Genomic DNA, 17397 nt, shown 5'->3' on the forward strand with positions numbered 1-17397 from the left:
CCATCTTTTAACAGTCTACCCATGCCGGAAGTGCTTAGAATTAACTATTACTTCCGGTTTCAATACTTATTTCCACACAACAAAAACTGTGAGCAATATCAAAGAGCGGTTTAACATTTTGAAAATGAACTTTCTTTCGACTTCTATCTGTTCAAACTGGAAGTTATGAAAACCATTTCTGAGTTTTCACCACTTCCGGTAAAACATCTTCTGTTTTATCCAGTATCGTATAATGGGTAAAACGGAAATAGATACAACCAGTTTTTTTTTTTTTAATACGGTGTAATCTAAAAGTGTGGGAACACCCTAATAAATCGTAAACCTGCAGAATATGACCACCCCCACTTACATTCTTACTTTGATTACATTTTGCAACGTTTTCCACTTATTAGGGTGTTTTCACACTTTCAGTAGATTCAGTACCGCGAGTTGTGTTTCACCTCTGATTTTAATCCTCTGTCGCAATCGGAAGTGATAGAAATCAATCAGCACTTCGGTTTCAAGAAGCAGAGACAGAAACAGATAGTGAGTAACTACTTTTTGATATGGATTAAGTGTCCGAGGGTCCCAGTGAAGGATGAAAAAACATCAAGAAAAGTTTAACACGATCATTATCATAGGTATTCTGCCAGTATTTGCAAGTCACTTGCCGCAACTGAGAAGCTTCCATGTTCTACTATCTTCAGCTAACCTCTTCGTCTTAACGTATGATTTTTCTGTTTTGACATCGTCCATTATTTGTAGTCTCTTTCGCACCCTCCCTCTCTTTCCTGCTACCGTATCCTCTGCTGCCATGCGTCCCTTATGATACAGTTCCTTCTTATCCGATGTCTCAACCAGTTTCTCTTCCTCTTCTTAATATCTAATTTTCCTCTTCTATCATTTTAACACTCTCTCATTCGTTTTTCTCTCGACCCAGCTAATTCTTTCCATTCTTCTCCACACCCACATTTCGAATACTTCTAGTCGTTTCTCATCATTTTTGCGTAATGTCCATGTTTCTGACCCATACAGCACAATACTTCACACGAAGCATTTTATAAGTCTTTTTCTCAACTCTTTATTCAAGGTTCTCCAAAAAGGGTTCTTTCTCCATTCCTATTCTTTCTTTTGTTTCACGTTTACACTTCATATCTTTAGAAAAAAAAAATAAGGATCATATGATACGAATGCGGGCGGAGCTCGTAGAATTATTAGTCCAACACCAAAATCACTTCTGTTTTCTTTGTTCAGAAAGTAAAACTGAGCCATCAAAAACATCATTTTCTTCTTTACATAATGTTTGTCTGGAATTTGATTTATTTTATTCATTTTTTTCCTCTTACTCAAACCAATAGGCTACGATAAGAACGTAAACAGAGAAACTTCGAAGATAAATTAAAAATAAAACACTTATACCCTGAGCAGAGCTCGAACCTACGGCGATTCATCATCGACTGAAGGTCAATTGACCACTCTACCATTCGTAAACTACTAAACAACCCTCGCTTTCTATAAGGATTTTTTCAAAATGTATTTTTGTAGGATGAACTCAGTCATGGCCATGCCAAAGTCGAATGTATCACGGATTCGTACTTATTATTATCGTGCAGGTCAAGCTGTGGAACACCACTCTTAGTAATTGTTGTAAAACTATAATTCTTTCACTGATTTCCTTCTTATTGTTCTGAAAAAAAAAATTGAGCTGGGCGACGTGACATTACACCATTTTGCATACATAAAGTTTACGGGTGCCACCAGAAGTAATTATCGAAAAATTACAAGTCTTTTACGATATGCTTATAAATATAGCGTCCGGATGTATGGCATAAAGACTACAGTGCAAAGAACACAAACCAACCTATGCTCGGTGACAAATAAAAATTACGAATGCTATCTAACCGAGTCGGTGCAGGGCGAAGCTGGTGAGCCCTCGCCGTAGCGCGGTGGTGCGTCTGAATAGAGCAGGTGCGTCAGCGACGGTGAGTATACGTGTAAGCAAAGATAGTAGATACAAGTGGGTTTTGACAATGATACGAGTTTCAATAGCACTTGTTATGATTTCATATTAATAACGCTCCACTTGTAAACATAAAATACACCTTTTGTACACTGTGCAGATTTGCATTGCCTGTAGTAAAAATAATATCTAATACAGTCATCTTTCATATGCACTCACTTATTTTATCCGTTGTAAAGAACTTGTAATGATTTTATACTAGTAACCCTACATTTGTATGGGGACACTCGGTCGAAAAAGTGTAAAAAGCTTTTTCAGGCCAGTCATCCTGAATAAGGTTTTCCTCTGTTTTCCTCATTCACACCAGGCAAATGCCGGGATAGTATCTATCTTATAGGTCCCAGACCGCTTCCTTCCGTCCCTTTCCCCCGATAGTGTATTTAAATGCTGTCACCTGCAGAAATGTGTTCCTTATAAGTGTTTTTGCATGCAGAGTATTAAGTTTTACCTGTTAATTTTCCAAAATGTGGTGTGCCAAAACTTGATCATTATTATTATTATTATTATTATTATTATTATTATTATTATTATTATTATTATTATTATTATTATTATTATTATTATTGCATGACTTCCCATACTGATGCATTATAACTTAGTTTAAAAGTCTAATAAAATTGAGGAAATCGTTTGAAAGAAAAAGTATTCGCCAGATGGCAGTAATAGGTTGAATGTGTAAGGAAATGATGTTTCGAAAAATGTCAGGAGGATGGAGAATAAAAAAAGTAAGGAATTAAGAAGGAGATAAAGAAAAAACAAGGAAGAGAGAGAGAGAATCGCGCAAAGAACATCCCGAAACTAGGCCAAACCTTTAAAATCCATCCTTTCGGCTCCCGTTGGCGCGCGCGCAATGAAAGTTAGATCGATGTCAGTTGCCGGGGAGAGGGAGGATTGGAGTATTTCCTTGTCGCATCCCGCCCGATGTTTATTTTCACAGTCTTGGGCGACGCTGTTATGATAACAGTGGAAACTGCCTTCTTCTGTCTGTGCTAATGTGATTGTTTTAAACCTCATTGGTAATTGCTGTCGCTTCTTACAATCGATTTTGTCAGTCATCCTTGCGGTTACTGCTGCCATCTGTTGAGGAAGATCTGATTAAACTTCCTGTCTTACTTGAAGTTGAAAACGAGATCAAATCAAAAGTGTCTCCATCTCGCGGTGGAATTGAGGAATTAAATTGAGAATATATATACTTCTTTTGATGCTGCCTGTAACATTTTCTTTTTCTCTATATGAACAAGAGTAGGCCTATATCAGTCCCGAAGCCAGAGCTGTTAAGACAGAGGGAAGCGAGTTTATTTGTTTATTTCATATTATTTCAGGGGGGAGAGCAGTGGCGGATCTAGAAGGTAAAAACTGGGGGGAGGTCAGCCAGAACCCACACTATGAAAGGTACACAATCAGTTTACTATAAACTTTCAAAAATATATAAATAATAGCTTAAAATATTTTTGTCGCTCAAAAAACTGGGAGGGGGCTACTCCCCCAGCTCCGGATTAGATCCGCCACTGGGGGAGGGCTAACTTGAGTTCATCTTACATTCAGTTTCTCAGTACATAAATGCTTAGTACATGTTGTTTTGTATGGCTGCGAAACATGGTCACTTACTCTGAGGGAAGAACATAGACTGAAAGTATTTGAGAACAAGATCCTGAGACGAATATTCGGACCCAAGAAGAACGGGAATGGGGAATGGCGGAAACTTCATAACGAGGAACTACATAATTTATACGGTTTACCCAACATTGTTAGGGTCGTCAAGTCCAGGAGGCTTAGGTGGGTGGATCATGTAGCTAGAATGGAAGAAAGTAAAAACGCTTTGAAAGTCTTGACTGGAAGACCAATCGGAAAACGACCATTAGGAAGACCTAGGCGCAGATGGGAGGACAATATTAAGATGGATCTCGCAGAGATTGGAATACAAAGTAGAAACTGGATCCAATTAGCTAAGGATAGAAGTCAGTGGAGAGCTTTTGTGAACGCGGCATTGAACCTCCGGGTTCCATAGGCCATAGAGTTAGTTAGTTAGTTAGTACATAAATGCTATGACTTATTCTAATCAAAAATTATATTACTAGCAGAGCCAAAAATCATATTTATAATGACATCACCCACTCCGCCCTTTCATATAGTCATCAAATATTATCAAAACTAAGCGGAATTGGATCGCTATCCATCACGACTCTGGAACTTACTAAAGTAATAATTAAAACTTCTGACCAGAGCATATACACTTATTTATTAAAACAAAAATACAATGTAACGGTTTCGACAACTTAACGTTGTTTTCATCAGACACTAACTCGTTTACAACACAACTTTTCAAGTGCCCACCATTTCTGTTCTAGTAAGTTGGCAGCACTGAACATTGCACGGTGTTCATCTGTTTCACGGGGCGCGAAATATCAGGAGAGTAATGCTCCCGGAAGTGGGAACGAAAAACACAGTTCTGATTGGTTGGAGTTATCCATTTCTTGCCACATTGCATTCAAATAGCAGTAATCAAACGGCTGCTGCTGTCGGTCTTCGTGGCCGAGTGGGCTACCGCTATATGCTAATAACGAATATTGCTTTTGGTGTGAGTTCAAACCCGGCCCAAGGATTTTGTTTTTACATTTTTATAACCTTTTTTTTAAATTAAAACAAGATGAAAATAATACTGAAAAGGGTGATTTACTTACTTTTGTGCAGATGAGTAGTAGTATTAGTAGTAGTAGTAGGAGGAGGAAGAGGAGGAACGCGTTAAAAGTCCCTCAGAGCTCGTTTTGTTCCACCTTGACCCCCATGATATAAATTTTGTGAGCAACTTAAAACAACTGGCTAGGATAACGCGTAAAACAGCTGGCTAGAGTAGCGCGCGAAAAAAACGTACTTCCGGGGTCCTACCAGAGACACTACGCAGCAGAAGTAAGCTCTCTACCACTGAACCAACAACCTCCCCTCTGAAGGTTTACTAAATAATCTCTTCAAGTTGTTCATTAACATCAAAGAATGTTAATTGGTAAATACATTAATGTGGGCTTATATTTTTAAATACGGTTCGGAGAAATAAAATCACTATCAAATAAAACATGTAATTTAATTTATCCTTCAACCGAAAGTAACTCTTCTGGAGATCGAATTATGATTTTGCTAATTTTGTGAACATATTCTAAAATCAAGTTGCGACAAAAGTGGATGTAAAATTGAATAATGCTAAATAGACGACTGCAGAGTCCAGCATATTAACAAGTTAAAATCATTTACTAAGAATCTATCGTCCAAACGCTATACCCATTATTTTATTCTATGCGTTTGCATTATGTATTCTATTGTGTAAAGTACCATATGTTGTTTCCTTGTACGATTATATTTCACGTTCGTTACCAGATGAGAAAATATGGCCCTATCCTCCGGTGCTGAACTTTTATTCTATTAATAACAATAATTCCCTGAAGATGCTCTTAGGTTGTGTAATAAAAATGCAGTGATGCAGCAAAAACGATGCTCAAATGTCAACTGCATTGTAACTCTACGGCAGAGAGCGTTAAAAGGAAAACAGTACCAGGATCGAAGTGGTTCTGTGATGAGTTCATTAGCCGAACATTAAATAAAGGTTAATTGTTATTAATTTCGATTCTTCTGCTATTAACAATCTCAGTTTCTTTCCTTTCCTCTTTTACTTTCGCTTGTGACGCCTATTCAGTGTTCAGTTAATGCTTTGTTCCAGTAATGTGCTGGAGAGGCGAGCGGGGTGACGACCCCGGGCACCGAAGTAAAGGGGCGAAAAATTTGTGAGGAAAAATTAAAAGAAGGAGGAAAATTTTCTTGGAATATTACTAGTATGTATTTAAATTCTCTTCCAGCTTTAGGAAGTGGTCCTATAATGTTACTCATGTTAGGAAAATGCATGTGCAAATATATAAAATGGAAGGTTAAAAGAGATCAAAATCAAGGAATAGCAGGGTTTATTTTTTGAAAATTTTCTTACGCTTCACGGATGCCCTGTTGATCTCATTCATATGTACAGGGGGCGCAGCCGTATACTCTCGCCCAGGGGGGCTGATTTACCACGGCACGGCACCGCTGTGTTCCAAAATCAAAGTTGGCGAGAGCTCATATGATTTGGATTCCATGTTAATCAGGAGGTCCCGTCTCGTATAGCCTCGCTGCTGAAAAGAACGTTAAACTCAAAATCAAGTCAATTCAACTCAAAAATCAAAGCGTAGTGTACGTCGTGGCTAATGTAGTAAATTGCATGTTATGTTGTTTTGAAATGAAATATTTCAGTTTAACGTCCTATAATTACGGCATTTTAGGCTAAGGGGGACAATGATTAAGGAAAGTGAATAATAATGGAAGAATTGGTGAAATGAGAACGTGGAAGGAAACGGGAGCATCCCGAGAAAACCCACGGACACTATATTGACCACTACAAACTTACTTAGCCGGTGATCGAACCAGATCCCCCATGCACCAGAGATAAGCACTCTACCACTAAGCCCCCGTGCCATATTATTTTATTTTATTTTATTTATATGTATAATTGCAAATAATATTCACTTTTGCATTAACTAGAATATTTTGCTCGGAGAGGCATTATGAAAATTCTAAGAATTTTTTTTAGCCTCTTATAATAACTTTTTAACTTGTTTTAACTTGTTTGTATTCTCTTTTGAACCCTTCTAACCCCATCCTCATTGTTATCTCTCCAAATTCTTTATTTCTTTTTTCTTTCTCTTCACATGGGATTCCTTGTAGATTAGTCTCTTTCAATAATTCTTTTATTTTCCAGTTTTCTCTCTTTATTTTCAAATACAAAAGTTTTATGTGATTTGACCAACACTGCCATGTAGAAATGCATTTTAAATTATATATTTCCTATGTTCTATTGCTACTAAATAACTACCAACAAATCTTTTGTAACAATGAAAACTCTTTATTTTTCTATTACAGTTTTACAACCAATTTACTCGTGCAACTCTGAGCAAAAGTGAATATATTGATAAGTGTAACTAGCTCGTTCTCAGTGTACTGTTATACGAACACAAATAAATTAACATGAAGTACATTGTTATAATCTAATGTTCTAACATGTTAAAAATCAGTCATGGGTTAATATTTATTCATTTTATTATTATTATTAAGTAAGTATTCTACCTCTTGGTAGGTTCATTTTTTAATTTTTTATTTTAGATTTGGGCCTAGAAATATTTCTTCCAAGTTTCTCGATTTTCAGCTTCCTCTTTTAACTTCCAATATTTTCTTCTATTTCTCAAGTAATTGATCAGTTGTGTTCTTCCTCTTCCTACTCCTCGCCTTCCTTCCATTTTTCCTTCTTTGCCATATGAAGAAGACAATTTCTTTGAAAGATATTTGGTCTAGGAATTAATTCGTGCGGTTGGTACGCACACATTGAAGCTGTAGTACAAACACAAAATACATAAATACCTTAAGAAAAATATTGTCCATCGCTAGCCACCACTTTCGCCCATCTGTCAGGCAATGTACGGATTCCGTGGCGAAAGAGGTCCTCATCCTTGGAAGTGATCCAGTCAGAGACCCATGTTTCGATATCTTCTGAAGAAGTAAACCGCTGTCCAATCAAATCGTTGTTCATGCAATCGAACAAGTAGTAGTCCGAAGGAGCAACGTCTGGTGAATACGGCGGGTGGGGTAAAACTTCCCATCCGACATTTTCTAAATAGGTTTTTACCGGTTTTGCGACATGTGGGCGAGCGTTATCATGTTGAACAATAAGTTTATCATGTCTGTTCTCCCATTCTGGTCGTGTTCTGGCCAGAGCTTGCTTCAAACGCATTAATTGTCGTCGATAACGTTCTCCATTCATAGTTTCACCCGGTTGCAGCAGCTCATAGTACACCACACCTTTCATATCCCACCATATGCACAGCATAACCTTTGCACAGTGAATATCTCGTTTTGGTTGTGATGGACCTGGTTCACCTGGTTTCACCCAGGCCTTTTTTCGTTTAGGGTTCTCGTAATGGATCCACTTCTCATCACCCGTAATAATTCGATGCAGAAACCCCTTTCTGCTCTGTCGTTGAAGCAGCAATTCGCAAATGGTTTTTCGTCTTTCAACGTCTCTGTCTTTCAATTCATGTGGAACCCAATGTGACATCTTTTGAATCATTCCCATGGCTTTCAAGCGTTTGGAGACTGTTGTTTGATCAACGCCTAATGCTGCTGCAAGTTGTTCCTGCGTTTGACACGAATCCTGTTCGAGCAATGCTGTCAATTCTTCGTCTTGAAATTTTTTTGGCTGTCCAGCTCGCTCTTGGTCTCCCAAGCCGAAATCACCACTTCTAAACCGTGCAAACCACTTCTGACACGTTCGCTCAGCTAGAGCATGGTCACCATACACTTCCACCAAAATACGATGACTTTCAGTCGCACTTTTCTTCATGTTAAAGTAATGCAGCAGGACACCCCGCAAAAACACTTTATCAGGCACAAATTGCGCCATGTTCACTTAACTACAAACTGGTGTTGTTGACGCTTTAATCCACTGCCCTATACTACGAACGATACGCGATGACAGGGGTTTGCAACACATGTGTGGATACACGGAACTGTGGGACGCTCCGTTCGTTGCGCCATCTCTTGTCCACCCGCACGAATTAATTCCTAGACCAAATACGTCCAATACAATTGGCCTTTCTACGAACGATGCTGCCTAGAAGCGTCCTCCTCTCTCCTATCCGTTTTAAAACATCTTCGTTTGTTATTCTCTCCGTCCATTTTGTCTTCTTCATTTTTCTCCAACACCACATTTCGAAGCTCTCGAAATATTTCTTCTCTAACTTCCATAATGTCCAAGTCTCTGAGCTATACAGTCCAATACTCTATATATAGCACTTGACCAACTTCTTCTTAAGTCCAATATTGAGCCTGCTAGTTAAGAGTGATCTTTTCTTGTTGAATGCTTATTGTAAAAATCTTTTAATTTTACATTTTGTAATAAATCAATGTTGTTTACTGATGTTGTAGCTTAATTACAGAAACCTGTTCTATGAAAGAAACCCAGACACGCATATTTTTTATACACAAGATATTTTTTAACTTAAAGTATATGTAAACATGGTCGAGTCGCAGAACTATAACTGTCTTACCGTAAGAGTGAAAACTGAAAACCTGCAAGTAGACAGGGGGAAAAAAAAGCAGCTCAATGATAAGGAAAAATAAGGCTCGTAGGACAATTTGAAGAAAGGCAATAACAGCCAACTTAATTTTGAAGTGAAAACATAAAAACACCGTGTTTATCAAGTACAACATCTCTAAGATTAGAAGTAAATACTAATTTCTATCCCCTAAGTTATAATGCACTAAAAAGTCAAATCTAAATCTCTTCTATAAGTAAGGTAAAAATGTATATTAATTCTGTAAGTGATCTTGGCCTACAGCTCACATAATGTAAAAAATGAGATAGAAAAATGTCAAAAGACGCATCGAATAGAGTGCTTTGTTTGTACTACAAAGATCAATCATGTCGGGGGCATCCAAAATAATAATAATAATAGATTCATTAGAATGTAGTGGAGCTGTGAACTTGTTTTATGTTTTCGCCACCCTATAACTCGGAAACTATCGACTTTTGACCACAGGTCCATATAATCTTTTTTTTTTTATTATTTTGATGAGAAATCTGTTCTCAAAATATTGAGCCACATGTTTGCAACACTCTGTATAATCACTTGATTTACATGAGAATTGAAGATTAAATTGATGTAATTTCATTTTAGCGTATGTTTTTTTTTTAAATACTAAGGTAAATTATAAGATGAACTATAAGATTAATAATGTTTTTTTTTTTCTTTTCGTTACAGAGATCTCAGCGTAAACAATATCACAGAGCTGGAAGAGACAGACTTCAGTTACCTCACAGAGTTGCAAGATCTGTAAGTATATCCTTCACTATGTAATACTCAATTACAGTGTATTGTCTAGAGCAGTGTTTCTCAACCTAATTCCTATCACGATCCCCATTTTATCACATCCTCTTGCCACCGACACCCGTATAATTTCTGGTTTCTAATAAGCTTGTGTGCGATGTTTAATATACCTATTGCGGAGATCTCACGATAGCCATCTATTTATATAAGAGTAGAATACTTTTCTGTATATAGTGGATAGAGTAACTTCCCTAAAAGCGGATGGATTAAAACCAGATTTGGTCAGTTTACAAATATATTACAAATATTGAATCCGATCCATCATAGCCTACTGTTTCACAATGGAGGCCGTTTGAAAATTTTAAAACTTCATAACTCTCTTAATTTTGGGTCATATGATTCAAAAAATAAAGCTATTTCTAATTTTGGTTTAGAAAAAACTTAAACAGTCGTTAAAAAAGTTATTGAGTATTTTAGATGACTCAGGTATCTCATCACACCATGCTCAGATATCTCATTAGCTTTCAATTTTAATTGTATTTCAATATTGCAGGTTTTGTTGCATTTGTATTTTTCTGAAATTTGAATATGTAATTCTCATTAGTTTGATATCGTACCTCTTTTATTTAAATTGATTTTTAAACAACTCTGCACATGTTGAAAATGTTTAGTAGACCTATTTTTTGTTGTTCTTAACAGTATGCATAAAAATAAAAATATGCCTATCAGAACAAAATTCAAAATAACATTGAAAAATATTTTCCAGTATTACATTCTAATTATATTTATCTCTTCCGCTTATCTTCGCGTCCCCCGTTGAGGTCGCCCCCCCCAGATTGAGAAACCCTGGTATAGGGTATATCAGAAAACATGCAATACTTTACTATATTTTTAAACGTTCATTTTTATGTTCCCTTACTCTGAACTAAATAAGATTGGCAATCAGAACTTAATTCGATATAGCTTAACTTTCGTCTCCAGCACCTAGACCATATGAGACGCGCACCTACATTTCAAGGCTTTCTCTCACGGGGGATCAAACACAAGACCCTGCGCACCAAAGAACCGCAAGCCAAATGTTCACTTCCTCGTCAGTTGAAATTTTTCCCACCTACATGCATCTTCAGGAAGGTGAATAAATTATAGTCCAAGGCGCCAGGTGAGGGGAATGCAAGGGATGATTAAAAACATCTCATCCGAAGGACTCCAAAAGTTGCTTCGTTACATTGTCCGTATGCGTCTGGCATTGTCATGCAGAAAACAGACTCCCTTCGCCAGCAGTCCCCTCCTCTTGTTCTGAATTGCCCTTCTCAATTGTTTTGATCTTAAAAACTTCAGACAAAGGTTTTCCCTTCAAACGAGATAACGCTGTGAATCTTGAACTTCGCTGCAAATTTTATCAACATCTGTAACTGGAGACGTTACTGTGGCCACAGTTTTGGTCGTACTGACGCGTGATTAGGCTCGCTGGAAAGGATATAAGCTAACCTACACAACGGTGTAACCAGCATAGCGACTACAAATTCCCTTCTGCTCGCGAGGACCCTAGTACACTTATTTTGTGGACGTGCCTCGTATTATTTTAAAAAACGCATTTTTTTTATCTGAAAATGATCTAAAATCCATAATACACATTTCAATGTGTTTTAAAGGATAGCCCTTTACCAATTAACTCAAAGCTAGTAGCGTCATAGATACAATACAGAGCAAGCATAAATTATCCATTCATTTTGTAATGCTATATTTTCAAAAGCATTACACGTACTTTGTGTATTGTGTAGAGTTTGGCAACCCCTCATTGGCACATCCCAGTTACTACCTAGACGATTAACTTCCGCATCGCTGGATTGGTGAGAATGTCCTATCTTTGTTCCGCTGGTCTCCCAGATCTCCTGATTTAAGGCCCTGCGACTTATTCCTGTGGGGGTACGTTAAGGACCTCGTTTACGTGTACCCACTACCGCAATCCTTAGTCGAGCTCAAAGAACGCATCAGTGCTGCAGTGCAGACAATTGACAGGACTATGCTACAAAATGTATGGAATGAGTTTGAGTATCGTCTGCACGTGTGTCGTCACAAAAGGATCACATATGGAACATTTGTAGAGGGTGTATAAACTTGGTGAGTGTGTGGTTCTTTCTATATATCTTTCATGTGTGTACATGTAATACTTTTGAAAATATAGCCATTTCAAAACGAATAAATCATTCATGCTAACGCTGTATAGTAAATCATTCGTGCCATATAGGACTGGGGGAAAAAATAATAATTTATACAATGTTGATAGTGAGCATATTAAGAACATAATAAAATTTAAACTTACGTTAAATCTTTTTAGTCTTCCGTTATGTGTGTGTTTTATTCTTAAACAATTGTTGTAAATCTTCTTACGTGTGTACTTTATGTCCTGGATTGTATCAAAGGCTTTGACAATGTCAAAACATTACGTAAAGGTCAGCATATCATTGGCACACGGCAAGCGGAGCTTTCTGAAAGAGAAATTAAGTAGTAAATTTAGAGTGTTTACTTACCGTAAGTGACTTGCGTTTGCTTAAAGAGATAAAACTCTATGTGAGTACATAGAATTAAATACTGTTCTGTCTACTTGCTATGTAAACGAAAAAAGAAACTTGTTCCAAAGGGACATTTTTTTCTTTATTTTAAATACAAGAGAAACAAAAACGTATGTTTAAAAACTCTTTGTTAAATTTGCCGTGCGGCAAAACAAATCTCTCGGAAGTTGCGTGACTTCTGAGTTCTTTTTATAGAACAAAAAAAAAAAAAAGCTAGCGAAAGTACTTTTACAGAATGCACTTCAGTTAAGTGTCCTTATCAAGGTGTGTTAAATGTCAGCTGAAGCTTGATAGTAGATGTCGCCACGAGTTATTTACTTTCACAGTAAAATCTCACTCTTGCCTTTTGAATTTCATGCATAACATAAAAAGTGTAAGAAAAAAAATAATGGGGAATATTTTATTAAGAAAGAATTTTAAAAAAAAACTTTAGGAAAGATCGGACCAAGTGATAGAGTTTAGTGTATTTTGAGTTTAACGTCCCTTTGAACAGCGAGGGTATATGAGACGAGACAACGTGAAATCCGAACCACGAGCTCCAGCCCGGGTATCGAACCTGGGTCTTTTAGACCAAAGGAGCATACGCTAACCGCTTACCGACGAAGGAGGTGATAGAAATGTGAGCAGTTTTTATAGAATAATCTCTCTCCTCCTTTTTTCTTAATTTACGGAAAATTTCAGGACACACTGAAACTAGAAAACATAAATGCAGTCAGTGATGGTTTCAGAATATTTTCTCCGGAAAGGAACTTCAGTACAGTGGGAGGAGGGGGGGGAATAATATTACGAAAATACTGAGAATTTGTAGTACATTGAGCACAGTAGGTTATATGGCCCCGGGGCAGGGCCGTACTCATGGGGGTCAACCGGTACCGGACCCCCAAATTTCGTAACTAGACCAACATTTTGTAGACTTTCTTAACAGAGCTATAATTGTTTAACAGAGAAATGATTGATGTAGGATAAATATTTGAGTTTGCTCCTCATCTGTACTCTTTCTTTTGTTATAAAAATAATCCCCAATTACTTATCGTCTTTTCGGGTGCAGAATAAAACAGTATGTAGACGTATTGGATCCGCTTCGGTTCACCCCTGAAATCATCACTGAATACAGTAACCCCTTGTCTTATGTTAATTAGCAAATACGTAATAGATCTTAACTACTACTACCGTGTATGAACATACTTGCACCTTTGGCGCCTTTGATCTCAATTACAGTATGTAACCAGATGAATAACAATCTCTGTGTAAAAGAAGTCGTCCTGACTGACTGATCAACGCCCAGACGAAACCACTTCAGCTACAAACTTGAAATTTTAACAGTGCATTCGATTTGTGATGTAAGGAACCACTAAGGAGGATTTTTTTGAAATTCGACGGGGAATGAGAGGAAATAGGATTGACAATCATTATAGTAAACGGTTCAGATCTGAAACATTTCTGAAAGGTAGAAATACTAAATTTGGTATAAGTTCTCTCTATTTAAAATACTTAGAAACGTGTTTCACCGTTTTATCATACTTACCCTATAGAAGGGAAAAAAAAACAGGTGGGAAGAAAAAGAGTGGGGGGTAGCAAATGTTAAAATAAATTGACCATATCTCGAAATCCGTGAAGGTTAAAGGCATTAAAGTTGGTATTTAGGCTGTTCATTTAAAATAATTAAAGATGTGTTTCAGCATCTTGTCATGTTTCCCTTAGAAGGGAAGAAAAATAACGGGAGTTGCATGACCATATCTCGAGTAGAGGCATATTAGAAATAAGAGAGGTATAAGGCCATGGGCGCAGCAAATATTGCTCTGGGGAGCGAAGTCTCTATCTATCTGAAGGCTGGTATACGTATTCTGTATAACATAATTTATATAAATAAAGAACATGTATATAGTGGGTGGTGTAATAATACACTGACAAAGTGAAGGAGGTGATAGTATATACAGGGTGAGTCAAAATGATGTTCTCGATTTTAATGGTCATTGTTTTGCTTTTAATAATATATCTGTAAACAGAGATTACACACACACTGACTGATCAACTCAAAAATTTTCCTTCTAACGCATTATAAATGTTCAATATGCGATCCACGAGTTACACGACACATATGCAGTCTATAATCAAGATTCTGTCAAACTGTTCCTAGCATGTCAGGGTCGATATCTGCCACAGCAGCAGTGACGCGCTCACGCAATTCAACCATAGTTGTAGCAAGTGGCGGCATAAATACACTTAATTTTCCACAGAAATGCCGTTGAAACTTCCACAATGGACTCAATCAGTCGTATGAATATGAAGCACACACAACGCTCTGTGGCCTGTAGAAGCTATATTGCTCACTTCGACTAAAGTGCCTCCTGGTGAACGTCTACCTAACTGCTCCTCTCCAACTGAAAGACAAAAAGTTTCTTTATAAATTATATTCTAGAAAATATATATATATATATATATATATATATAGTGGCGGATCCAGGATATGATCAAGGGAGGGGCTAAACCGTAATTTGCAGCTTTATTCAGTGTAAAGCAGGATTGAAGCCCATTTTATCCAATGTATACCTGTATACCATACTAACGAGTTTGATTAACATACATTTCTTGCAGTAGTCAGTCCTTTAGTATGATGCAAATCATTCGTCAAAACGACTCTGCATAAAGTGGAAAATGTCTAAAGAACATGGATCGAAAGTGACATCGTTTTACTGTGCGAAGCATTCAAAAAGCGGTATAGGCGTTAATATAATGCCGAATATTTATTTATTTATTATCTGTCACCTATAACCTGTCTATTCCCCCTGCCTTATCCTCCTGTTGAAATCAACACTGATTAATTTTTCACTCCTGGTTAGAGTATTGGGTCTCAATAGTTTGGTAGTGTAACATACGTAGTAGTTCATAATAAACATCTTGTGTGGTTTAATGGTGGTTGGGAGCCGCAGTGGCAAAGTGGTAAAGCGCTTACCTCTCATGCCTGGAGTCCGCAGTTTGATCTGAGTTCCCACAAAATCGGCTGTATGGTAAACAACGTGCGTGAATTTCCTCGAAGTTCTTCCGTTTCCTCTCACTTTCTTCATTTCGCTATTTCGTTCATTACCATTGTCACTGTCTTCCTTAGCGTCAGAGCATAATCGTACGACAAACTCAAAACCAAACAGAAATAAATAAATAAATAAATAAATAAATAAATAAATAAATAAAAGGAAATCAAAGAGCATTGATTTCGGTCAACGAACCAACCTTACTGTTTCAGTGAAAGCTTTCTGTGTTAATTTCCCAGTTAATCAATAATTTCAGCTATTTGAAAATCTTTGGATGCTATTCCATGTATTCTATCGTGGACAAATACCAACATTAATTACAGTTGGGCAACCACACAATGAATTATTAGTTTCGTTCTCACACGCTGACACTCCCCAATGAACCAATTATCGAAATGAACAAGCTAAAATGCTTTGAAAGGACCGTCAAACTCATTAAGTGAGGATGAACCTTTGTAGCTGATGCACTTTACAGAATTGACTTCTGCTTTGTTATAAAAAGTAAACGAGAAACTCTTCATATATAGAACCCTATTAGGTAAATGACAACATATTACTTCTTTCACGAGACAATTTAAAAAAACTTCGTAAGAATATTGGAAAAGTTTTGAGAGCCTCTCGTCTATTTTTTTTTTTTTTTATAATACAGGGTGGCCTATAAATATGTACCTGTATATGATGTTTCAGAGACTGCGGTAAAGAAATTAGCAACATAACTTGAACATAAACACATTACTCCCATATCTTTCCTTCAGGAGCGGATCCAGGACGGACTTCCGGGGGGGACGGGGGGTTGTAATACTACTAGTTAGAACTACTTTTAAGAGCTCCAAACTCTGAAGTGGGTTTTATTTATATATAAAATAAGAAAATTTCCTCTTCTGGGGTTGGGGGGGCAATTGCCCCGATCCCACCCCCTGGATCCGCCCCTGCTTTCCTTACAGGAATTTTAATCTCTGTTCCCCATGGCATGGGCCACCAATGCACCATTCAAATCGATACATGCCTGGCATCATTGTCACAAGCAGCTTGATAGACCCGTACTGATATCCTGTGGAACTCTTCTGTAATCGCTTCCTGTAGTTCGACCAAATTGCGTGTGTGATTTTGAAACACTTTGTGCTTTAATACACCCCATAAGAAAAAGCCAGGTGGTTCAAATCAAGAGATTGAGATGGCCACTCCATCGACCCACGTTGACCAATCCAGCGGTTCAGATATCTTTCGTTCAGCTACTTTCGCACTGGATGGCATAGTATGGCGGTGCTCCATCTTCTAAGTCCAGTGACGGTTATCCTCATTCTCCGACTACACAGTGTTGCCATATCCAAACTTTTTGTCCAGAATTACAAAAACTACAGTCAGTCAAACATCACATACGTAATTATGGGCCGCCCTGTATGTAAAATATTACAACTTCAAAATATGTCGACCTATCCTCAGCAGTTTTCTCTTTCTTTTCTATTTGTTTGGGTTTAGGAAGGACAGTTGTAAATTAATTCGTCTGTATGTTTCATTCTCTTTATATTCAATAATAATAATAATAATAATAATAATAATAATAATAATAATAATAATAATAATAATAATAATAATAATAATAATAATAATAATAATAATAATGTTTGATACGCTGGGCTGGACTTCAGCGTCAGTTCAACATCGAGAGTGTAATCTACAGACTAACGTGGCATTCAAACCACGTAAGTTTCCACCGGAAATCGGAGCCGATTGTTCCACGCCTGAGGTGCGTACGTTAACTACATAGTTACGAGAGAGCTCTAATACTTAATTTGAGGACATTATATTTATATTCCTTTCTATGACCTAACTGCCTGCAACATTCACACTACGTAACTTCGAAGTAGAAGCAGCCAATGGGCTTTTCTACTTTAAGACTA

General features: G+C 37.2%; 1 protein-coding gene across 1 annotated transcript in view; it reads left to right on the forward strand.

Annotated features, from left to right (window-relative positions):
- rk (G-protein coupled receptor rickets) overlaps nucleotides 1-17397 on the forward strand; it is a 604059-nt gene that overhangs the window by 463371 nt on the left and 123291 nt on the right. Inside the window, exon 2 of the mRNA XM_081739199.1 lies at nucleotides 9829-9900. Coding sequence (XP_081595325.1) covers nucleotides 9829-9900 — 72 coding nt within the window. The remainder of the gene's footprint in view (nucleotides 1-9828; nucleotides 9901-17397) is intronic.

The sequence above is a fragment of the Thermobia domestica genome, chromosome 14 (genome assembly GCF_964235325.1).
Source record: "Thermobia domestica chromosome 14, izTheDome1.hap1.1, whole genome shotgun sequence".
NCBI lineage: Eukaryota > Metazoa > Arthropoda > Insecta > Zygentoma > Lepismatidae > Thermobia > Thermobia domestica.